At 41.1% G+C, this 19,400-nt stretch overlaps 1 protein-coding gene across 4 annotated transcripts in view; it reads right to left on the bottom strand.

The window, feature by feature from the left end:
* Positions 1-19,400, bottom strand: part of LOC108990247 (carboxyl-terminal-processing peptidase 1, chloroplastic) — a 30,942-nt gene that overhangs the window by 2,341 nt on the left and 9,201 nt on the right. For all 4 annotated transcript variants that reach the window (XM_018964145.2, XM_018964143.2, XM_035689057.1 and 1 more), the window contains 9 exons: positions 8,613-8,717; positions 8,358-8,526; positions 7,741-7,817; positions 6,352-6,396; positions 5,088-5,171; positions 3,919-3,957; positions 3,776-3,838; positions 3,121-3,250; positions 2,980-3,042 (listed from right to left, as the gene is read on the bottom strand). In XM_018964145.2, the coding sequence (XP_018819690.1) occupies positions 2,987-3,042; positions 3,121-3,250; positions 3,776-3,838; positions 3,919-3,957; positions 5,088-5,171; positions 6,352-6,396; positions 7,741-7,817; positions 8,358-8,526; positions 8,613-8,717 (768 nt within the window). In that variant the 3' untranslated portion in view covers positions 2,980-2,986. The remainder of the gene's footprint in view (positions 1-2,979; positions 3,043-3,120; positions 3,251-3,775; positions 3,839-3,918; positions 3,958-5,087; positions 5,172-6,351; positions 6,397-7,740; positions 7,818-8,357; positions 8,527-8,612; positions 8,718-19,400) is intronic.

The raw sequence follows: 19,400 nt of genomic DNA, 5'->3' as shown, positions 1-19,400 counted from the left end.
CTAACATTCCATCCCAAATAGATTTTGTCTTGAACTCTGCCCCCAAAGGGAAGACCGAGATAGTGCAAAGGCAATGAAGCAATCTTACAACCCAAGATAGTTGCCAAGCCTTGAATATTGTTCACACCACCCACAGGAACCATTTCAGACTTTGAGAAATTTACGTTCAGACCTGAGACCACTTCAAAACAAAGCAATACAGCTCTCAGGTACTGCATATGAACACTGTCCAGTTCACAAAACAGCAGCGTGTCATCAGCAAATAATAAGTGAGATATGGTAATCCCTCCCACCGAAAATCCAGCAATAAAAGCTCTATTAACAGCTGCACTCAACATGCGACTCAATGCATCCATAACAATGACAAACAACAAAGGGGAGAGGGGATCCCCTTGTCTTAATTCCCTGAAGTTGTAAAAAAATCCTTCCGATGCTCCATTCACCAAAACCGAGCAGCGAACTGTAGTTATACAATGTTGAATCCATGAAATTCATCTCTCCCCAAAGTCACATCTCACGAGTAGATAGCACAAAAAGTCCCAATTTACGTGGTCATATGCTTTCTCCATGTCTTGTTTACACAATAGACCGGGTGTACCCTCCTTGAGTCTACAATCCAGGCATTCATTGGCAATCAACACCCCATTAATGAGACTAATAGGCCGAAAATCTTTCACCTCCACTGCCCCAACTTTCTTAGGGATGAGAGCAATGAAGGACGCATTAGAGCTTTTTTCAAATTTACCAAAAGTGTATAGCTGCTGGAAAACCTGCATAATATCCTCCCCCACCACATCCCAACACTCATGATAGAAGGCCATTGAAAACCCATCGGCCCCAGTGCTTTGTCCTTGGCCATCCCACAAAGCACCCGAAGAACCTCCTCTACTTCAAAAGGTCTCTCAAACCACACAGAGCTAGCTTGATCAAGATTCTCAAAAGGCATACCATCCAATTTGGGCCTCCACAGGAATTTTTCAGCAAGTAAATCTTCATAGTAAGTAACAATATGGTTCTTAATAGCATCATGATCAGAATATACCTGTCCCTCAACCTGAAGCACCTCGATAGCATTATTCCTACATTGAGAATTAGCCAGCCGACGGAAAAATTTTGTACAACGGTCCCCTTCCTTCAACCAAAGGGCTCTTGACCTTTGTCTCCACGAAATTTCCTCCATTTGTAACACCTTCTCCAACTTCGAAGTGGTAACTAGTTTCTTACAAGAGTCTTCTTTGGAAAGAGGAGCACTCACCTCCCTTTCCTCCGAAGCCTTTAAATCCTCCATAAGAGACATTTTTTTATTATTAATATGCCCAAAGACTTCAGCATTCCACCTCTTCAAATCCCGCTTCAATGCTTTCAATTTCCTAGCTAATATAAAGCTGGGTGAGCCCTCAAAAGAGTATGAGGTCCACCATGACCTCACTTTATCCACAAAGCCCTCAACTTTCAGCCACATATTTTCAAACTTAAAGTAGCTTTTACTCTCGTGAATGCCTCCACAATCTCGAACAATGGGGAAATAGTCCGAGCAAACTCTATCCATTCTCTTCTGTAACATTGTAGAGTAATGTGCCTTCCATGAAGGAGACTCCAAAAATTTGTCTAAACGAGACCATGCCCGATTATTAGACCAAGTGTGCACACCACCACCAAGTGGTAAGTCCACCAAATCCATATCAAAGATAAATTTAGAAAACTCGTTCATTGCCTGGTTATGCCGGACTTCTCCCGATCTTTCACTAGGAAATCTAGTGACATTAAAATTACCACCAATGCACCATGGTAAGTTCCACGAGTTGCCCAATCCTGCTAACTCCTCCCATAAGACCTTCCTATGTGTGTCCATGTTTGGCCCATATACACCAACGACAGCCCAACAAAAGCCGTCCTCCCTGTTTCTAAACGAACATGCTACCATGTAATTTCCAACACACTCCTTAATAGACTCAACCACCCTCGAGTCCCACATAATAAGGATGCCCCTGGATGCTCCCACCGAGGCAAGAAACACCCATCTCACAAACGGACAGCCCCAAATGCTAGTGATGGAGCTACGATCTATGAATTACATTTTCATTTCCTACAAACAAACATATCCAGCTTCCATTGACGTAAGAGATTCTTCACCCGCAACCGCTTGTTGGGATCATTAAGACCCCTAATATTCCAAGAGAGAATTATAGGCTTCATAGGGAACAACAACCTTTCCCTTGGATCTTCTCTTGCAAGTGCTCCCCTCCCTTCCATCGTAATTGATTGAGCAGCTAAGTCGTTTCAGTTTCCTCTTTTTCCTAGTAGTAGATTTAGGGGATTGGATCCGCCCCTCCTCAATGGCTTTAAGCAATGCCTTGTGATTTTAATTTATGAAAATATTAATTTTCTTCCATATTATTGGTTTGGATATTGATAATAAAATGTTTTATCATGGATCCAATTGTAACTATGAATGATTTATATAGTTATTCTTGTATTATATATGAAATTATATTAATTGGGTTATAAAATAAATATATGAGTCAGCTCAACCCATTTATGTTAAACAAGCTGAAGTAGGTTAAATAGGTTGAAATGGGCCGTGTCCAAGTTAATTACTAAACGGGTTAAGCGGGTCATGTCATGTCACATGTTATTTATATGGGTCATGTTAGGGTTTTGGGTCTGACCCGTTTAATTAAATGGGTCAGGTTTGGATTGACCCACATAGTCTAATCATGACTTGACACAACACAAACATAACCCACAAATACGAATTGCCACCCCTACCAGTTGATTGTGCACCATATCCAAGATCACAGGGCACAAAAGCAAGCCAATCAAATCATATCTCTTCCTTGTTTGATTGGCTACTTCCACACTGAGATTTTCAATAAAAACAAACGTTCCCATGATCATGTCCTACACTAGCTATCGAACAACATGTAGAAAAAAACACATAAGAAATTAAAGCTAGAACTGAAATAAAAAAGCCATAACCTCTGTTTCATCCTTGCTGAAGCTTACTGCACTGAGATAGATGCTGCCTGACATCACTCCAAGCTGTATGTGGAGTTTTATTGTTTAGATTAAATGGGGCCTTACTATCACTTTATCGCAGAAATATACAAAGAACTCTACCTGGGAAATTTCGATAATCAGGCTCTATTCCATTGCCATTTATATCCCTGTGATTTGGTGTGACATACTTCCCAACGGTAACAACCACACCAGATCCATCATGAAGTTCAAATACAGATTGAATCAAACCCTGGTCAACATATACAGCCTAGAATCAGAATTAAAAGGAGGGAGTTGCCATTGATTCTTACTTCGAATCACGTTATAAAAACAATCTAGGTTAATCGCATACCTAGTTTTTTTTTTTTTTTTTTTTACTTGTATAAAAAAATCAATACCTAGTTTTTGGTTAGTCGGATATCAATTATTAAATACAAATCTTGAAAACCAAAACCCTTGCTATGGCTGGAGAGAGCAGAAACTAACAGAGAGTTTTATTTTTATCCCTACCAATAATAAATAATTAAATAAAAGCATCTTTTGCAACTGTCGAAAGTGCAAAAAAAAAAATCCTCCATATGAAAGTTTAAAGCTGAGTGCAATACTCTTTTCCTTTGAAAAGCTTCTATAGACTTTAATGGGATTATCTTTCAAGATTTTCTAGTATCTTTTTCCCCAACTAAATAGGTGTTTGTTTACACTTCACAAGGCATATAAAGACAAATCTGAACCACTAGAAATTATTAAATCAGCAGTTATGAGTGAATATCTGAACCTTTCCAAAAGTCCTTTCCCCCACAAGAACAGCCCTACAATTATCATGCAGCGAAGAAGCAACCTGCGATAAGATTACCATTTACAATAGCACAAATGTAAACTACAGAAAGCAATTTCAGATGCTCTAGGAGAGCCACTCACAATTTCACTAGCACTGGCAGTTTTGTTGTTCACCAAAACCTGCATTAGAATAAAGTCAAAAACTTGGTAATAAAGGTCGCCATGGTTGACGTTACATGGTCAGTGGTCACAGTTCCTAACATGATAGTACAGAAAAGCTTATAAGATTGATTCGATGATATCACTCCAGGAATGATATGGGTCACTATTTTACAATCATTTAAGAAAGTAAAAAAAAGGTCTGGATGAGGTTGGCAACTAATTTTGGCAGTGTAGAGTGCAGAAAAGTCCACCAAGAGCTCATTTTTCCAAAGAGCTAAGCCCATTCAAAGCATTACTACGTCAAGGAATTAGGAAAAAGTATGTTGAGCAATTCTGTTTATGATGCAATGTCTGGTTTTAGAGCAAATGAAACCCTAACACCATCACTCATTATAAGTTATTATTGAGCAACTCCAATCAATTATGTATTTTCATTATCCCAATCAATCAGTTTTTAGTTTAAAACAGATCGATGGGCAATCTAAAGTTTGACCTAGAAGCCTAGAACCTTGCTTATAAAATCGAACAAACTAAGAAAGATTGAGCTTATTACCAATTGACAAGCATAGATTTACGACAATCCATGTATCCAACACAAAGTTTAAACAGCTCTTTCCCAGCTCAAATTATTCACGCCCCTCAAAATAAATTGTTTGGTAAGGCCAAATGGCGGCCATTTGCATTGCATCCCAATTATCACAAAATACAATCAACAGGGGAAAAGCTACAAAAAAAAAAAAAAAACTTATACTTTCCATATTTGGAACAGACATCATGCATGCGTTCTTTCTTATGATGCAATTCAAATTTATTTTAGTCACCATCTATGCTAGCTCATTTGTCATCAGTGTCCAGTTCCATATTGGACAGACATTGATTCAAAATTGACTATAATGCTAATGAGTGATAAACTTAATTAGATTTTAGTTCCTGCATATGGCAGGTCACCGTCAAAATTGTCCTGTGTCCAGGCCCTGGTTGCACAGACAAGCTGTTTGTTCAAATTTGAGTATTCTGCTACTGAATGATAGGCTAAGTCTGAAATGAGAGATCTAATTTCATCATTGACCACTAAAAAGAGAAGAGGTGATAAATGAGAACAAAGATGGAGCACTCGTCATAAAGATCTCAGACGTAGAAGTGCATACAATAACTGGAGCTGTAACTAATGGTGCAGCATCCGCCACAGTAGTATTTTGGTACTGAAGATCCTTTCCAACGGTATAAATCACCTGTGCCATCAGAAGAAAACACCACATCGATATGCTGGTTGTGGACCGGATATATGCACTAACAAGTACTAGTATAGAAACTTTATTGCGCATTAAAGATATATAAAGGCATTATTGATGTGAAACATTATTGATGGGAAAAAGAATGCCAACATGATAAAGTAATGCCCGAAATGCACTGCTACCATTTTTGCAAGGGAAAGGTCCAAAGCAACGCAGAAAATCACTATTATTAAAATTAATAGATCTACCCCTAACATAAAGTTTTTTATTTCAATAAATATTCAAAAGAATTAAGGACAAATTCTCCACATAGATGACGGATGAGGCAATTCTGCCATATGCAAAAGGACCATAAGGCCAAAGCTCTCCATGTTACAGTTAAACGCTGTCTTCCCCAAGACACCACAGAACACCAGCAACAGCCACCAACTCAGCCTGTCTTCCCAGATCCCTTCACAGACTCAGCCAGTCCTGATTCTGGATGACATAGCTCTTAAATAATAAACAGATAGCCCGCATAACCATTTGCTGGATCCCATTAATATTATTTGTTGAAATTTGTGATTAAATGCTAAAAATTCCTGTAATTGGTATATTGTACCAGCCGAGAACACTAGGAGATGATCGCTCTATGAGTATCTGGGTGTGATGGATGATAGAAAGAAAATACTCTGCCCAAGTACACTAGGACATTGAGAAGCAAATTACTAGGGTAGTGGGCAAAGCATGAGAGCTCATATCAATCCAAGTTTCTACTCAATCAGATTCTTTTGAAGAAGAGATTGATTTATTAAATAATGAGGATATTGAACCATGATGAAGGCCGGCATATACATGGATGTTAAAATCTATTAAGTGGAATTAATACCAATGACTTCGTCATATTTTCTGCTCAGTGACAGGATGCTCTAGGTAAACCGTACTCAATATTATTGATATGAATGAAGTAGGCAGGTAAACGGTACTTTCAAGTGCAACCCACAACTACTGATATGCTTTTCAACAAATCAAAAAGATTAGTTGACTGCTTTTAAGAGCCTAGATGGGGGAAGAAGGAAAGATGCAAATAACTATAAAAATTATAGTCTGCACAGGAGACATGGAAAACATAGGCAAATAAAAACACAGTTGCAAACAAAAATTATTTATCAAACGCATTTTCAATAAATAGCTCTACCGTCTCCCCTTCTTTTAGAAACAGTTTGGCAATTTCAATTCCAGCCTGAAATAAGAAAAGAATAGGATCAAACTCACAATATTACAATATCTAATCGCAATGATGTACGCAAATTAACAGGAAATATAATTTTCCTCGTATCTCTCATCAAATCAAACAATAGTTGTAGAAACTGATCAGACATGCAGAGAAGTACACATTCTAATATACGAGAGAGAACAAGGAACAGGACATGTAAGCTGGAAAAAATGTAGCGAATACCATCCACTGTCCTTGTCATTCTAGAATGAGTATTATTCATGGTAATGTAGCATTCAATAATCAGCAGTGTCTTTAGTAGTTCTTCTATTTAGGTTATTCTGGAAAGATGACATTGTAACAACTAAAAGAAAGTGCTAGTCATATGTGCACCTATACTCTAAAAGGGCAGGTCAAAGTTACAATTGGAGCTCTTTAGAATATTATACCAGTTCCATCAAGTAAGGAAACAATGTGGGACTTGCTGCTCAATGCACTTTTATCATACTCACCATCCAATATGGAGCTTAGAGGGACACTACAATCCCTCTAACTCAAATCTTTTGATGTCCTCATCAGGTCCCATGACACACAGACTGTACCAACAGCAAAGAATAATATTGACACTAGAGTGGATTCCTGGACACCAGTGATTGAAGTGGACCAAGATGCTCTGATAGGTTTTTCTTTGATGGGTTTTTTAGCTAAAGCTATGTCCCAGGAGAGTTGCAATGATTCCTACTTTCTCTGCCTGTCTACCCCATGCTAATAATTTTGTTGTCCATTGAAAAGCAAGCGGAAGAACTACAGTAACTTTTCGGGCGACAAACAAACAGGGTCTTTCTACTTTTGACCCTTTTGCTTCTTTGTGGAAATCTTTTCCTGCCAATCTGAATTCTTCCTCACAAATCCTACGCACGTACGTAAGCCACAACAAGAACATTGTTTTGTTCTCTTAGTCCTTAACCTAACTCACTTCCTTACCAATACTTTTTTTTTTATAAGTAATCAAGAAGTTTCATTCATAATAATAGGCAAAGCCCAAGTACACAGGGTGTATACATGAGAAAGCCTTACCAATACTCATTGTAGCCACCCAAGTCCCTCCAAAAATTATTCTCTGTAAATTTAAGCTCCTCTAGGAAAAAGCTTAATTACGGACATTCGAATGTTCAACCAAAAAAAATTCTCTAGATTCATTTGAAAAATTATCTTAAAAGGGATCCAAAGATCAGAAGATGACACAATAACAAGTATAAGATGAACAAAACAAATAAAGTTAGCACTTGAAAAATCCAATGACAGATGGCTTGACTAAATCATCAAAACTACCTATTAAGTTGAACATAAAGATCAATCTAGAAAACAAACCTGCACTAATCCACCAAGGTTATCTCTAAGATCCAGAACAAAATATGAGGCTCCCATATCCTGAAGTCGCTTCATGGCTGCAACAATAATTATTTTATTTATTAGACTCATACAATCAACAAAGCTATATTGTTAAGTATATAGCAAATCAAAGCCGCTTGGAGTTAATTGGTGCCATAAGCATCACAAAAGAATAAGGATCCAAGCAAGCCAAAGAGCCAAATAGGTCCATGATAGCAGCCTCAATAGTTTTAAACAGGAAAATGCTATCTATACTTAAGATTTTACTTACAAAACCATACATGTCACTATACATATAATATTTTGTGTAAACTTGTACGTATGTGTAGCACTGCTCTTTTAAAAAATAGAAAGGATCCAGTCGTACACTACAAAGGCATGTATTCTTAGAGGAAATGCAAATTAGATTCTTAATCCACTTTTGTGCTCCTTTCTTTTGGTTTTTGTATGCACGTTGCAGCATGGGAATAAAGGACCAACACTGATTCCATAGAAGTTTCCTGTTGTTGAGACTTGGAAGGATTGTGTATTGCAAAAATATGCAGTATTATACAAAAGGTTCTGAAGAGATATGGTTTGATTCAATTAACGCCTACCGGTCGCCAAGTCTTTTCTAGCCAATGCATTGAACTCTTTTAATCGCATGTAGCCAACAGAAGCATTGCCATTTTCACTTTGCTCCAAACGATAAAAGACAGGGGATCGAGCAACAAGTTGCCTCTGGACTGCAATAGATTGAATAGGCCCGCAGTTCCCATGCTTCACCTAAAATTAATAGAATAATCACTATGAAGACAAGTCAAATAAACTTACCGTAGTATTACTATACAAGACGAAATTAAAACCACTACCTTAATAGTCACAAATGTTTCATTTGGGCCTTGTAACAAAGATGATACTTCAAACGCTGATTTCCCTCTCACATCTACTTCATTAACAGCTAACACTTCATCCCCCTAATGAGGTAGAGTAAAGGAAAAAATAAATGTAAGGGAACCCATTATGCACAACCAGATATATACAAATGCTGGCAAAGAGTCAATCAAGATAGATACTGGAACTTCCGGGGAGAAAAGGATTTGTATATGGCTACACAAACCCTTTTCCACCATTCATCCCTAGCTAGGGCCATATTCTGTTTCTAATTAATCAAAACAGGAAAAGGAAAAAAAACCCTTCGTGGGGGAAACAGGAAATATTGCATTTTGGAACGCTAATGCCAACAATACCAACAATACCAAACAATTGTAATTTATTATTTTAAATTTTTAAATTCATGCACGAAAGCTTTTTTTTTTCAAAAAAGCTTTCATATTCAAGGTTTTTTTTTTTTTCTCTCCGTACAACTTATCCATGCACATCCGTAACCTCACCTCCGGTGCTTCTCGCCGGAGTTGACTCACCCTTTGCCTAGGTGTTTTTTCCTTTTGGTACTTGTTTAGTCTATTTCGCATATGGAGTTTGTTAGGCACTTCAAGGTGGAAGCAAAATCTTTTGTTTTCTCGTGGGAGGGGGGTAGTAGCATACGTATCACTGAACATAGCAGAAGATTGGTTACATCCATCGTAGTAAGCAGGGCTTTGGCTACATGGGTGGTCCAGATGGTGGAGGAAGGGTTAGCCTCTCATCGACGGGATTCTTTCTTTAGGCAAAAGAGGATGGGAAATGGAGTCCTTGCCATTCAAAGGCACGTAAACACCAGGGGGTGCTTCTTGCACTTGGCAGAACTCGGGTTTGAGAAGAAGAGGGGATCGGTGATAGTTCTTGAAGGCTTGAAGGGTAGTGGTTGGGAGGATTTCGCTTAGAATCTGGGCAAACTCACCGGCCACCATTCAAGAAGCACCCATATCGCTGGTTTGCATGATTCCATCCTGGAGGAAGAGAGTCTTCCACCCTCTAACTGAGTTTGCCGACAAGGAGTGTTTCTGACACTGTGGCTGAAAGGAATCAGGCAATGGGCGAAAGGCTAGGTAGCGTAGGAAATCTTTTTAGCAGACCTATTGCTGATAAGGGTGATACGGGAGCCTCTGTCGCAGGTCCTATGTTGGGCGACGTAGGAGTGTTGTGGGAGGTCAGAGGCCATTTGTCTGGTCTTTCAGAAGAAACTTCTACTCTTATGAGGAAAGTTAATTGGGGCTTAAGTGTGTTAATGGGCCAAGGAAGTGGGGCTGCACTTTATGATAAGGATGAGAAGTTTGAAGAGGCCGCTGGAAAGGGATTGCGCAGGAAAGAGCCAGACTTTCCTCCCTGGGTTGGGCCTGTAAAAGGGAAGCCCACGAGGCCCATCAACTCTGTCTGGTGGCCAAAGACTTCCACTCGGGCCCGAGCCTCCTCCTTAAGCTCTAGTAACCTAAACCCGCCGGCACCCTCGCCGACGACCTTGCCGGCACCACAAAAAATGTCGCCGGACCTCTTCGACCCTATTGACACTGTCATCGTCGACCCTGCCTGCACTGACAGCGCGCGACTAAAGGTTTCGACGTCGATGGCATCAACAGGGCTGTTCTCAAGACATCGGAGGCTCGACGTCGACACAAAGAGGGCCGACCTGCCTAGTCGCATCCTTAGGTTGCAACCATGACCTGTTCTCGGCTTGGGAGGAAGCTTCCTTGATCCCCATGGTCGAAGCCCATGCTGGCCAAAACCCTTTTGAAGCCCTTGCGTTGTCACAAAGTGTTTTGTTGGAGACGAATGTCGTTTTAGCTGAGCTTTCGAGTCTAGTGGTGGCACAGACAGTGCCGCTGGCACCTTCTGGGTTGGTTGTTTCTTCGAATCAGGTTGTTTCTTCAGGCCTAGAGATGGTAGAAGAGCCCTGCATCTTTGAAAATGCTGGCTCTTTGGTTCTGTTTACTGCTAATAGGGATGGAGAGGATGAACCTACTCCACTCTACTCCTTTCATCCCAATGTGTCAGATGGGGTTATCCAGAGAGCGATGGACATTAAGCATATGGTAGGAATTAATTACGGGGATTTCGAAGCTGAATTTATGGCCCTACTTACAGCTGTAGAGGCTGTGAATGCCCAATCCAAGTCCGATCAATCCTAGGCTTCGGCCAAAAGAAGGGAAAGAGAACTCAAAAGGCTAAATTGGGCAATGAAAGAGGATGGAGGTGAGAAGAGCTCTACTCAGGAGCGTAGTAAGGGGAGGGGTAAAATGGTTGTACTATGAAGCCAAAGATAATATCATGGAATGTGAGGGGGCAGCATGATCCTAATAAGCGGCTCCAAGTCAGAAACTTACTTCACCAATAGAAAGGGGACATCATATGCTTACAAGAGACTAAGTTGGAAGTTATTACAAAACAAGTTGTTCGCAGCTTATGGAGAGGACAACATGTTGGGTGGTCTTACCTACCATCAAAAGGAGCTTCGGGGGGAGTTCTAATTATGTTTGACACAAGGGTGGTGGAAATGGTGGAGGAGTGTGTGGGTGACTTCTCAATTGCATGTTCTTTTGTTAATCTAGCAGACGGCTTCATATGGGCTTTCCCTGGTGTTTACGGCCCTAATTTTGATTCAGAGAGAATTTATGTGGGAAGAACTGGCGGGAGTCATTAGTTGGCGGGAGCTACCAAGTTGCATTGGGGGGGACTTTAATATATCTCGCTTTCCAAGTAAAAGGTCAGGAGCTCCTCACATCACTCCAGCCATGAGAGATTTTTCTGATTTCATTTCAAAACAGGAGCTCATGGACATTCCACTATCAGGAGGCATGTTTACTTGGTCCAACAACCGTGATTGTCCATCTTGGTCAAGGATCGATAGATTTTTGCTAACCCCCGATTAGAATTCACACTTCCCGGATGTAGCTCAAAGAAGATTACCCCACTTATGCTCTAATCACTTCCCCATCATTTTAGATTATGGAGGCATCCAAGGGGGTAGAAGGTATTTTAAATTTGAGCATATGTGGCTTAAAACTAACGGTTTTGTAGACATGGTCAGATAATGGTGGACTTCCTAATTTTCAAGGCTCTCCAAGCTTCATTATGGCAAAAAAGTTGAAAGCGCTAAAACAGGACCTGAACTACAGCAGAAGCACTCTCTTATAGAGGAACTATAGGGTCTGGAAGGCGAAGAGGAGGCCAGAACCCTTTCTAAACTTGATAAAATTCGCAAGAGCCATGTAGTTGCTGATCTTGAAAGGGTTACGTTGATGGAGGAGATTTCATGGAGACAGAAATCAAGGGTACTCTGGCTTAAGGAGGGGAACAAATCCACGAAATTCTTCCATAGGATGGCTAACTCTCACAGGAGGAACAATGCTATTGATACACTGATGGTAGATGGGGCAGCTTCTTCGGATCAGATGGTTATCAAAAACCACATTGAACAATACTATCAACAACTCTAATCCTAAGAGCATAATTGGAGACCGAGAATGGATGGTTTGTCTTTTTCCACATTAGACCAGCAGAGTGCAGGGTGTTTAGAAAGATCATCTATAGAAGAGGAAGTAGGTAATGTTATCAGAGGTATGGCAAGTGATAAGGCTCCCGGTTCGGATAAGTTTTCTTTGGGTTTTTTTTAAATTTGTTGGGAGGTGGTCAAGGAAGATATTATGCAAGTCTTCATGAATTTCATTCTAATGCTAGATTTGAAAAGAGTCTCAATACCACATTTTTAGCCCTCATTCCTACAAAGGTAGGGTCTAGGGATGTGAGAGACTATCGCCCCATTAGACTTGTGAATGGGATGTAAGATTCTATCCAAAGTGTTAGCAAATAGACTAAGCTCGGTGGTGGAAAAACTAATCTCTAAGCCGCAAAATGCGTTTGTCAAAGGTAGACAAATCCTTGACTCGGTACTTATAGCAAATGAAGTCTTGGATGGTCGATTGAAGTCTAGAGAACCCAGACTACTATGCAAATTAGACATGGAGAAAGCATATGATCATGTCAATTGAAAGTTCCTTCTTTACTTACTTGGAAGATGTGGTTTTGGGGGAATATTGGTAGAATTTTGTATATCTTCAGCTCGTTTCTCTATCTAGGTAAATGGCTCACAGATGGGTTTCTTCAACTCTTCTCGTGGCCTGAGACAGGGAGATCCGTTTTCTCCTCTACTTTTCTTATTTTTCATGAAAGCTCTCAGCAAGATGATTGAGGGCCTGGTGGATGGTGGGTTACTCCATGGTTTTTCGGTGAGGAATGGCCATCACAACATTTCTCACTTGTTATTTGCTGATGACACGCTTATCTTTTGTGGTGCACATCTTGGTCAAGTCCAAGACTTGAGGGCACTACTCCTTTTTTTGCTGTTGTGCCAGGTTTGAGCATTAACCTCCAAAGTCGAAAATAGTGCCGGTGGGGGCTGCCCCCGATGTGGAGATTTTAGCTACTACCTTGGGATGTAAGATTTCTTCGCTTCCTATGAAGTATCCTGGCATACCATTGGGTGCCTCTTTTAAATCTAAAAGGATTTGGAATGATGTCGTCGATTGGGTGGAGCGCAGATTGGCTGCTTAGAAGAAGCTATACTTGTCGAAAAGTGGTAGGTTGACTTTGATTAAAAGCACTCTTTCTAACCTACCCACCTATTTTTTGTCTTTGTTCTCGTTTCCCACAAAAGTGGCTGCTACAAAGGGATTTCTTATGGAGTGGATTGGAGGAAGAGTTCAAATTTCACCTGGTTAATTGGTCAACAGTTTGTACCCCAATTTCTGGGGGAGGGTTGGGGATTCGCTACTTGATGAAATTCAATCAAACTCTTTTGGGTAAGTGGTTGTGGAGGTACTAAAATGAAAGGGTGGCCTTATGGAAGTCTGTTACAGATTCTTAGTTTGGGAAAGCTTGGAGAGGATGGTGCTCGAATGAGGTACGAGGTACGTATGGCGTGGGTTTGTGGAAAAACATAAGGAGCCTTTAGGGGGACCTTTCAAGGTCATGAACATTTTGTTGTAGGCGATGGTTCGCGTGTCCCTTTTTGGTTTGATATATGGTGTGTTAACCATTGTCTACGAGATACCTTCTGATGAGGACATCTCCTTCTATTAATGTTTTAGTTATTTTATTAATGTTTTGTCTATTTTATTTAGGGTTGTATTGCCCTACTACTTAAAGACATTTTCTATTTTTGTCATTTTATTAATGTGTTAGTTATTTCATTTAGGGTTTGTGTTGCCCTACTACTTAAAGACATTTGAAGGAATTTTGTAGTTAGTTGATTTTGAATGCAAAAACTGATGCGCTAGCCGCCCCTCTCCAGTCCCGAGTGCTTTCTTCTTCTCCCTCCCTCCTCTCTCATTCATTTCTCTCCTCTATTTTCTTAATACTCTGTTCTTCCTCTTGTCTCACTACTATCCTACATCATATTGGTATCAAGAGCCGGTGCTATTGTTTTCTCAAACAATAGATTAATCCAAACCCGTCCATCTGAGTTCCCTTCGATCCAAGCCAAAGCAAAACCCGTCGAAGACCTTGCCGAGAACTGGGTTCTCTTCAGTGAATCGGCCCTCTCCGATTCTCCATCTCGTTCTCTGTGAGCACACCGCCGGTAAGCCTCTCGACCTCCCAGTTACCTCCGTCTCACCCCTCGGCCTCTCCCGAAATACCCAGTACCGAGATACACAGAGACAACAGGTGCAAAAAAAAAAAAAAAATAGAGAAAACAGTACAGACCTCGCCGAAACCACTAGACTTGAGGCAGACGACGCCGGAAACACAGCATCTCAGCTCCAATTCTTCTCCCTCTACCAGACGTCGAACTCTCCTTCGGGTTCTCCTCTCGCTCGACTTCCGCGTGGTTTCAGCTTGTCCTTCCGCGTGACTCTCATCGATACTTCCGCGTGACTCTCATCGATAGTGCACAGTTATCGGGCAGAGGGAAGTTTAATATCTCCTTCTTTGGTTTACACTATCGGTTTGTTTTTGAAAATGTATTAATTGTTTCTCTGTGTTGCTATTACCATAGAGAAGTTAGCCAAACCCGCATTTGCTACGGCCAGATTTATTCGACACTTGGATTTCGTTTTACTTCCTATGTCTTGTGTTTTCATTCTCATTTCCATAGCCTGAAGCTTTACTCTCATTTTTGCATTGATTGTCTTTTCAAAAAAAAAAAAATCAGCATTGCTACGTGATTGGACTTGTTTGATTAAGCATTTGTCCATTGCTTTATTATTTTAAACGTCAGTATTATTTGTTTGCCGTATTTTGAATTACTTAATCCCAAAAAAAAAAAAAAAAAAGACATCATTATTTGGCTCAGTTGATATTTTTCATTGCTTGCATTTATTGTTCATTGATCTCTCCATTGCACTTCATTTAGCGGGTGTTGCATTGCATGCAGTTGCATAGTGGTCGTCTTGTCACCTCTAGTTCCAGTACTTTTACCATGGACCCTTCCCAATTTGATGCCCTCACTCGGCAATTAGCTCAACTAGCCAATAACCAGCAACATGTACAAACTCAATTAGCGGCTGTCCAAACTGAGATGGCTGCTACTCGTGAGGAGAACAGGGACCTAGCTGCTAGGTTGAACAATTTTGAGGAACTCCCTCATTCGTCTGACAACTCTGAAGTGTCCCAAAATAGACGCCATCGTCGTCGACGAGGTGATCGACAACATGTCAGACATGATCGTGGGGGTAGGGATTATGATCGTGAGCGAGAACGAGACCATTACCGCCAAGGTACTCAGTCCCCTACTCGCCATGAGGAGCGTCTATTCAGAAACATTAAGCTAGAGGCCCCTACTTTTGATGGTTGCTTAGATCCTCGAGTTTTTACTCAATGGATTAGGGATATGGATCGTTTCTTTACCTGGTATAGAGTCCCTGAAGATCGAAGAGTTCAATTTGCTAGCCTGAAACTAACTGGCACTGCCCAACTCTTTTGGGAAAGTGTAGAGGATCTCCTTGAGAGGCGTCATGCGCCTCCCGTTGGGAGTTGGGAAGAAATGAAGCGTCGTCTTCAAGAGAAATACCTGCCCCAATCTTACAGGGGTAATTTGTTGGACCAATGGAATGCCCTTACACAGGGCAATCGGCCAGTGACCGAGTATGTCACTCAATTTGATGAATTCCGAATGAGATGTCATATTGTTGAGGATGAGGCCATGACTTTGAGTAGGTTTAGACAAGGCTTAAAAGATGACCTTAGACGTGAGCTTGTCCTTCGGGGTGTCGCTACACTTGACCATGCTTACTCTTTAGTCCGAGACTATGAGTCGGTCATGAGGATTCCGTATGGAAAGCGCGGTGACAACCGCCCTTCCATCACCCCAGCGCCCACCCTTTCCCCTAAGTCTCTCTTAGGACCTCCGCCATCTAATGTTTCTCCCGCATGGGAAAATAAGGGTAAAGGTCCTGAAATTCCAAGGACTTCCTCCCGCTTGCAGTGTTTCAAATGTAAGGGTTTTGGTCACATTTCTTCCAATTGTCCTAGTCGAACCCTAGTCATTGAGGAACATGAGGGTATAGTTGATGAACTGTTAGAAGATCAAGTCTATGAGCCTAATCTTGAGGAGTTTGGTGATTTAGGTGATGATGAGGACACCTTCTTAGGTTGTATCCGAACCTTTCCTGTGGATTTAAGTTCTGTACCTTATGCTCCCGACACACCCAGATTAAGTGTTGTACGTTGCACCCTTACCCAACCAAAAGGTGCTGATGATTGGCGCCGTCATGCCATCTTTCATACTTATATCAAAATCAATGATAAGGGTTGTAAAATCATTGTGGATAGTGGGAGTTGCATTAATGCGGTTTCTGTGGCTACTGTGTCCCGTCTTGGATTACAACCAGTGCCTCACCCTCAGCCGTATAGTGTTTCTTGGGTTGATACCTCTTCCATAGCTGTGAAAGAGCGTTGTCTGGTTCCTATCCAGTTCTTAGAATATAAGGATCGTATATGGTGTGACGTCATTCCTATGGATGTCGGTCATGTCATCCTTGGCAGGCCTTGGTTATTCGACTTAGATGTGACTATCCATGGTCGATCCAATTCATGTTCCTTTGTGTTTAATGGAAAGAAGATTCATCTTAACCCTCTACCTCCAAAGCCTGTTGGTTCACAACAAACAAAGAAAATTGTGGAACGAAAAGGGTTAAATATCATTAACTTTACGGAGTTTGAGCGTGCACTCGTGAGTGCTCCTGTTGTGTTTGCTGTAGTTGTTATGGAGGTTCCTTTGGCATCTCCAATAGTGGTCCCTGATGAGGCCCAATCATTTTTTCAGGAGTTTCGGGATGTCTTCCCTGAAGACCTCCCTGACCACTTACATCCTCTACGAGATATTCAACATGCCATAGATCTCATCCCAGGAGCGTCCCTTCCCAACTTGCCTCATTATAGGATGAATCCCACTGAGCATGCTGAGCTCCAAAGACAAGTGGGTGAACTTCTTCACAAAGACTTTATCCGTGAGAGTTTAAGTCCTTGTGCAGTTCCTGCCCTTTTGACTCCTAAGAAAGATGGTTCTTGGAGGATGTGCATTGATAGTCGTGCCATTAATAGGATCACAGTGAAATATCGATTTCCCATCCCTAGGCTTGATGATATGTTGGATAAGATGGTTGGTGCCACAATATTTTCAAAAATTGATTTAAAGAGTGGATATCACCAAATTAGGATTCGCCAGGGTGATGAGTGGAAGACTGCCTTCAAGACGAAGGACGGCCTTTATGAGTGGTTGGTCATGCCTTTTGGACTAACCAATGCCCTAAGTACTTTTATGAGAGTGATGACACAAGCTCTTCGGCCTTTCATGGGTAAGTTCCTCGTCGTCTACTTTGATGACATTCTCGTTTACAGTAGGACTAAGGAACAACATCTAGATCATCTCACACAGGTTTGTTCCACTCTTCGTGAGACAAATCTGTATGCTAATGTGAAGAAATGCTCTTTCTTCACCGATCGGGTTGTCTTCCTAGGATTCATTGTGTCTTCTACTGGAGTATCTGCTGACCCCACAAAGATTCAGGCCATTGTTGGTTGGCCTGAGCCCAAGACTATACATGATGTCAGGAGTTTTCATGGTCTGGCTACATTTTATCGTCGTTTTATTAAGGGGTTTAGCACAATCATGGCTCCTATCACGGAGTGCATGAAGAGGGGAGAATTTCAGTGGACATCGGAAGCGGCTAAGGCTTTTAAGTTAGTCAAGAAGCGAATGACGGAAGCTCCTGTCATGCGACTTCCTGATTTCTCCAAAGTTTTTGAGGTTGAGTGTGATGCTTCAGGGGTAGGAATAGGTGGAGTTCTTAGCCAGGAACGCCACCCTGTTGCTTATTTCAGTGAGAAGTTAAATGATGCCAAACAACGGTACTCTACCTATGATAAGGAACTGTACGCGGTTGTGCAACCTCAATTCCCAGAAAAGATTGAATTCTAGGCATGGCCGTTGGGTTGAGTATTTGCAAGCTTATTCTTTTGCTTTAAAGCATAGGAAGGGCGTTGAGAACCAAGTAGCTGATGCCTTAAGCCGCCGTATCTCCCTTCTGTCTATCATGAACGTCAAGGTCATAGGTTTTGAAAGACTTAAGGAAGAGTATGAGTCTTGTCTTGATTTTAGGGATACTTTTTTCGCTTTGCAAAGCGGGCAGTCGGATACCACTGATGGTTTCCGTTTGGAGGATGGTTATCTTTTTAAAACCAATAAGTTGTGTATCCCTCGGACTTCAGTTAGAGACTTTATAGTTTGGGAAGTTCATGCCGGAGGCTTGGCTGGACATTTTGGACGTGATAAGACCATAGAAGAGATTGAACGTCAATTCTATTGGCCTAGCTTGAAGAGAGATGTGGCTAAGATAGTTAGCACCTGTAACACTTGTCAATTAGCCAAACAAAAGCGACAAAATACTGGTCTCTACAATTAGCCAAACAAAAGCGACAAAATACTGGTCTCTACACACCCTTTCCTGTCCCTTGTTGTCCTTGGCAAGACGTTAGTATGGATTTTGTGTTGGGACTTCCACGCACTCTGAAGAAGTATGATTCTATTTTTGTTGTAGTGGACCGTTTCTCAAAAATGGCTCACTTTATCCCTTGTAGCAAAACTTCAGATGCGTCTAAGATCGCTAGGTTGTACTTTAACGAGATTGTCAAGTTGTATGGTCTTCCTAAAACCATTGTTTCAGATAGGGATATTCGCTTCACAAGTCATTTTTGGAGAACCCTATGGTATATGGTTGGCACTAAATTGAAATTCTCCACTGCTTACCACCCCCAGACAGATGGTCAAACTGAAGTTGTCAACCGCAGTCTTGGCAACTTATTAAGATGTCTGGTTCAGGAGAATCTTAGGAATTGGGATTTGATCCTCCCTATAGCTCAGATTGCATATAACAGTTCGGTGAATCGGTCTATAGGTATGAGTCCCTTTGAAGTTGTTCATGGCTACAAACCTAGGAAGCCTTTAGACCTTATTCCCATGTCTCCTCATACTCATGTATCTGTGTCAGCTGAGGCTTTTGTTCAACATCTTCATGACTTGCATATTGAGATCAATAAACAACTTGAGGCCAGTAATGCATCATATAAACTGCAAGCTGATTTGCATAAACGACATGTTGAATTTAAAGTTGGGGATTATGTTATGATTCGAATTAGACCGGAACGGCGTCCACCTGGATCCGCTTCCAAATTGCAAGCACGTAGTGCTGGTCCTTTTAAAATTTTAAAGCGTGTTGGTCCAA

The sequence above is a fragment of the Juglans regia genome, chromosome 4 (genome assembly GCF_001411555.2).
Source record: "Juglans regia cultivar Chandler chromosome 4, Walnut 2.0, whole genome shotgun sequence".
Lineage (NCBI taxonomy): Eukaryota > Viridiplantae > Streptophyta > Magnoliopsida > Fagales > Juglandaceae > Juglans > Juglans regia.
Note: the sequence above shows the minus strand (reverse complement) of the source record. Positions and strands in the feature narration are given on the sequence as shown.